This window comes from Varanus komodoensis, unplaced genomic scaffold, assembly GCF_004798865.1.
Source record: "Varanus komodoensis strain SLA01 unplaced genomic scaffold, ASM479886v1 scaffold6_4, whole genome shotgun sequence".
NCBI classification, from domain to species: Eukaryota; Metazoa; Chordata; class Lepidosauria; order Squamata; family Varanidae; genus Varanus; species Varanus komodoensis.
Genome location: NW_025336347.1, coordinates 18,007,723 through 18,013,722, shown reverse-complemented (window position 1 = coordinate 18,013,722; position 6,000 = coordinate 18,007,723). Strand labels below are relative to the sequence as shown.

The 6,000-nt window shown below is 44.4% G+C and overlaps 1 protein-coding gene across 1 annotated transcript in view; it reads left to right on the top strand.

Moving 5' to 3' along the window:
* Window positions 1–759: 759 nt before the first annotated feature.
* The window catches only part of PRKAR2A (protein kinase cAMP-dependent type II regulatory subunit alpha), a 112,428-nt gene continuing 107,187 nt past the window's right edge, over window positions 760–6,000 (top strand). The window contains exon 1 of the mRNA XM_044451696.1: window positions 760–1,238. Coding sequence (XP_044307631.1) covers window positions 953–1,238 — 286 coding nt within the window. The 5' untranslated portion in view covers window positions 760–952. The remainder of the gene's footprint in view (window positions 1,239–6,000) is intronic.

Sequence of the window (6,000 nt, the reverse complement as noted above, 5' to 3'; positions counted from 1 at the left end):
CGCATCCTTTTTTTTGTGTATGCTATCTTGAGGGAGTTTCACTTTTAAAGGTAGCCATATATATATATATATATATATGTGAGCACACACGTACTAGCTATTGAGAAATATAGAAATAAAATATTATTGCACCGTCTCTGCCTATATGTTGGAATTATGCACAGAATTGTCAGCAGTAAAAACCGGCCATGATCTTACTTTGTCTGAACACTTTACTGACAAAGTGATCAAGCCAGCACATAAAAACTTGTATCCTCATATCCTTTATTTTCAACTTTCAAGACTATGACATAAAACCAGAAAATATCTACCCTGGGAAAGTCAAACTTGCATGAACAGAAATGTTCGGCCATAGCTCAGCACTCGAACCAGTACACCACACTGGCTCTCTTCTCAAAGAGTGTCTGGAAGGCCACTGAACAGATACAAGAGATGCAATTAGCACCCGCTTTCCTCTTACACCAACGGTCACCTCAACCACTTCTGCAATGCACGACAGGAGAAAGGTAACCTTAACTCCCCCTACGCATGCGCAATGCCCGCACACACCTCCTTCCACTCCGTCATTCGCGCGCCTCTTGTTCTTTATTGTGACGCACATTGTCCCGCCCCCTCCGCTTTCACGGCCCTCTCTCCGCGCGGCTCCGCCCCCTTTTCTCCCCCCTCCCCCCCCCCCCACCCGCGCTCTCCGCCGCTTCCTGCTGGGCGTGCGCAGATCCTCGTGCGCTTCCGTCCAGGCCCCTCCCCCCAATTCTTTTTTTCTTCCTCGCGTGTCAGACCGCGGCAGCGCAAGTGCGGCTCCTCGGGTTGAGAAAGACTCGGAGGGAGTCTCGGTGGGAGGAGGCCCCGGCGCCGGGCCCGGTGTGAAGGCTGAGGAGAGGGGGAGGCAGCCGTAGCGGGCGCTTCGTCGGGTCACTTGTGAGCGAGGCGCGGCAGCAGCCACAGCAGCAAGATGAGCATCGAAATCCCGCCGGGTCTGACGGAGCTGCTGCAGGGCTACACGGTGGAGGTGCTGCGGCACCGGCCGCCCGATCTCCTGGACTTCGCTGCTGAGTACTTCAGCCGCCTGAGGGACACCCGAGACGAGCAGCTGCGAGAGGGGGCGGCCGCCAGGGGCAAAGGGGTCAACTTCGATGGGGAGCCTATGCAGACCGAGTCCAACGGAGAGGAGGAGCGGAGGGAAGCCGCCGCCGCCGCCGCCTCCGCCGCCGCCGAGGACTCGGATTCCGATTTCGAGCGTAAGTGGCGGGCGGGCGACGGCGTGGAGGGGGCTGGGCTGGATGGGTGGGTCGGTCGGTCGGAGCGGTTCTCCGCGTGCTTCGCTTGCCCTGCCCTGCCCTGCCCTGCCCTGCCCTGCCCTGCGTTGTGAGGAATATGCTTCCCTTATTCCCCTTTTCTCCCTTTCCCTCTCCTTTCGGGAAGGTGTGCGCACGCTCTCAGAATCGCTGTGTGCGGAAGGCTTAATGTTAGTATTTTTATGCCCTGGAGAAACCAGGCGCAATTCAAATTAATCCTTCCTCTTTTGCATGTTCATGCACAGGCCACGTTAAGACGGGTCAGCTAGCAGGGGGTCGGTTGCGCTTTTAACCTGTTCTGCGCCTATGACAACGCCAGGAAAAAAAATCAATTTCATCCGTCCTTCTCTTAAATGGGGTTTTTCATTGTGTGTTTCTCGGCCAAGTGGGAATCCTTGTGAATTCCATGATAGAAGGAAAGAGGGATTTCAGTGTACGAAATAAATCTACCTATAACTGCGAGTGTGTGTTTGGTTCTTTTGGACGCATTGTAGGTGTGACCTTGTTGTAAATGGTGGAAAAAGATGCACAATTATAGATGCTTTCTGTATGTCTTTCTCCTGCTTAAGTAGGAGAATTTTTTGATACAGGGTTTGGTTGTGAGTAATAAGCCTCCTTGATCCTCATCCCTGTCATTGTGTGTGTCTGTATCGTTTTCTTTCTCTCCCCCTTTTTCTCCAGTCTCATTTGAACAGTTAAGGGCTTATTAAATGTTGCAGAATGTTTGCGTTCACACTTTTTCTGGATCTTAACCCAGTGCCGCGGGAGCGAGGCACATGTGGCTACTATGTATGTACATAGAGTGGTGATCCTTATCTGTGTTGCTGTGTGGGTGCTAGCTTATCTGTCTTGATTTGAATGAACTCCGTGGTTCTTGGTGGAAGGGGGTGGGTGTGGGGGTGTGGCTTGACGGAACCTTTTCTTCTCTTTTCCCAGATGTGCGGTTGAGTGTTCAGATTTCTGTGGTGATATTGTTGGAGACTTTCAGGGATGTGTTTGAGAAATTGGGAAGAGGGTACAGTAAATGTAATTCTTGGAACAGAGCAGTGTTTGAGTAGAATTTTAATGAACTGCTGGAGAAGACCCTAACCTTCACACTGAGATAAGAAGCTTTTCCTTTTTTTGCTTGGTGTTAATGTAAAAGAACTTGAGGATTCCTTACTAGCATCCATGAAGCTCCGAAAAGGGTGTAAAAGAATTTGTCATGCTAGAAAGAAGAGAAATAATTGTATAGGTTTTTTCCATTTCCACTCCATTTTTTTCACAGATCAACAGAAGGATCTACAGCTTATTTAATATTTGATGCATTCAGCAATTTAGCTAATTGAAAAAATAATCAACAAACTTCAGCTAATTTGTTGAGTCTTTTCCAGTTCTCTGACTAGAATTCCAATACATGAACGAGTTAGTGATAGGTATGAGATGAACAAAAATTTGTGCTTGGTTATCTTTGCAACTACCTAGATGAATAGAACATACCATGACAAGCTCATCTCATAATTAGGAACATAGGCATCAATACCTGGAAGTATCATAACACATTGTCAGAAATGCATAATCTAGTTTAGCTCATAATTCTACAGTTGGGCTCATAAATGCTGTTGAATGTAAGGAGAGGGTTCTCTGTCAATACTAATGGACACAGTTGTGTGAGTCTAGGTTAGGTTGCTGTTTAGGGAATTCTAATTTTCCTAACAACATTCAAGTGAGTTGAGAAAAAAGTATATATAGGGAGTCCCTGGGTTGTGAATGTCTGAGTTACGAACAATCTGTACTCGAGAACAAACTACCATAAAGCATATTAAGTTAAAGGCCTACTGCAAGAAAACATCATCACCATAGAGAGAAAGGAATGAAAGGAGAGAGAGGGCGGGCTTCCAGAGCATCACCATAGAGGGAGAGGGAGGCCTCCAAATCATGCCTTTCTGCCCTGCCCATCTGGAGAGGAAAATCTTGCCAACATTTCCTTGCTACAAAGAGGAGGCACTGGTGAGTTTTGCAGTGGGGTGGTGGTGGTAATATTTGTAGTTTTCCTACTTTCACAGGGGTCCTGCTGACTACACAATCCAACTTACATGCAAATTTGACTTAAAGAGAATTTCTGTTTTCTTAGGAATGGAACTCATTCATGATCTGGGGATGGTCTGTATACTGACTGTTCTGTACATGTTGACTTATAAGTTTTGGAGCCTTAGGATTCCTTCATTGTGTGGCAGGTACTTGACTTGCACTATTGGTGAGTGTGCTGATCTATTTGTAATTTCAGGTTATGAAAGAAAGTAGGGGTTGTGAACTGGTCCCTTCCCTCCTTCCTTCCGGATGCAAAGTCAAGACAATCCTTTGAAGTGAAGTTCTTTGATTGACAGATTGCAGACCAGTATGAACTGTAAATAACCTTCTGCCAAAGTTGAGGGAGAAACTGTTCCTTCCTTTCAGTAAAGCTTCTGGCTCTACCCTCCTCTTGCTGCTGGAGAGCAAGACAGTGTGAACAGTGAAGCCTGCAGAACCATTTCTGGCTAGGTGTTGCCAGAAACACATACCTTTTTGATGCTACAGACTTGAAATGATGTTGGATCCATTCATGACCTGTAGGCTGTGGAAATGTTTACAATTCAGGTTGATTAAATGAAGAGGAAACATTAAGGTTTTACCATATTATAATGAATATTAGATATTAGGAATTCTCAGGAAATGAACCATTTGTATTAGGAATTTGCTTTTCCTTTTTTTTTTAAAGTAACTTTCTTGGAGAAGGTAATTGTGAAGGCACTCTTTGGAGGATACTGGTGATTTAGATCCTCTGGCCTCCAAACGTTGTTTCCCCATCACCCCAGTGTCATCTGGAGGTGCTGCGCATTCCTCCTTCCTGGTTTAGATTTGTTTCACTCTGGCTTTTAGCCTAATCATAGGAATGCTGAATGGCAAGAAAAGGAAAAGGGAAATGCAGTGCTGTTTGTTCTGTTTTTAATACTTTTGACCCTAATATCCTTCTAGACCAATTCTGTGGGTTGGGTATTGGTGATATTCTCTGAGACCAACCCAGACACTGCAGTATAATAGCTGAGTATTGCTTACCTCTTTGACTGTGCTGTGGGTTTCCCAAAGTACTTGCCCCCATCTATAGGAAGTTAGGGCGATGCTTGTTCATAGGAGGGACTTGGAATGAAGAGCCATGGATATGCTGATGGAATGCAGCTGTGTCTCTCTGTGACTTCTGAATTGGGTGAGGCTGAGGTTGTGTAATTCCTAGATCAGTGTCTGGACTCTGTTGTGTTAGGGCCAGTAAACAGATGCTGGTAACATTCAGCTGTGGGTGAGTCAAGACCCCATGGGTGAACTGAGTCTGGGAGACCTATTGCTTTTAATAGGTAGGGTTGCATGCCTTCTTAAAAAGTCTGGGGATATTCCTGGATTCATTTCTGTTACTGGAAGCCCAGCTGGCTGTGGTAGCTTGGTGTGCCTTCTACCAGTTTTGTATGTCTTCTTTTAGATAGTTTGACCACAATAGTACAACCATTAGTAACTACAAAACTGGATTACCAGGATGTGCTCAGTGTGAGGCTGCCCTTCTGGTTGCTCCAGAAGCTGTAGGAAATTCAGAATATAGCTATTCTTCTATAGTTGTGGGTTATCCCTTCCCAGACTGTAATACCTTTTCTGGGACAATTGCATTAGCTTTTTGTTTTCGTTTTGTTGGAATAGGAAGCCCTGAACAACTTGAGGTCAAGATATTTGAGAGTCTGATCACTGCATGAGGAGCTTCTGGTTGTTCTGCATGCACCTAACTTATTTTTAGAGTCCATATAGAGTAGAACCTTTAGTATGTTAGTTACCTTTCTAGAATCATGCCAGTTGATGTTAGGCAAGCTTCAGTGTCTTTGGTGTTTGCACAATATTACTTGTTTTGAGCAAGCCTGTCCTGAGTAAAAGACCAATCATGGATGGTTTTATTGGTATAATATGATTTAAAATATTTGTGTTGTTTTTTGGCTTTATCCTCATTCATTGCGCAGGACTTCTTTTCAGTTACAGAGCAGTTTAATAATCTTGTAAATAAAATAAATACATTTGCTTCCTGCCATTCAAGTTCTGTTTTCACCTCCCACATACCTTCTGTAGTCCTTTAATAAAGGTGCTGATAGAAGAAGTTAGCAGCAATATCTTTAGGAACGCAGAAGTGTCGTCATTTCCTATCACCTCTGTGAATGGAAATGCAATAAAGCTGATTGATAATAGGCAAAGTATAAGGGAAGGAAAGTTCATCCGACTGTAACAGAAAAAGACTGTTGTGATACCCTCGGAGCCAACAGATTTCAAATGGTGCAAACAGTGATAGGTGATAAAACCAGAATCGTTTCCCGGATACCTTGTGTGTCTTACATATGATAATATGAAGCTTTGCTGTGGTCTTTTAGAGAGCTCTGTCTATAGCAATCAAATATTATCATGGAAAAAACAATTTCATCTACAGAGTTTGGTTTAGCTTTAATCTGTTTCAGGAAAGGCTTGCCTTGAAAAAGAAAGCAAAAAATAAATAGCTCCCTAGTAACTGTTAAAATGGCACCGCCTGATTTGAGCTGTTGGAATAAAATTGTAAAACTCTGCTTCAGCATCCAGATTCTTCGTTACATTGGCAGCAGCATCAGTTGGACGTACAATAGTTCTTGAAAGTATTCTGTTTTTTCTAAGCATATTTATTTGGAAG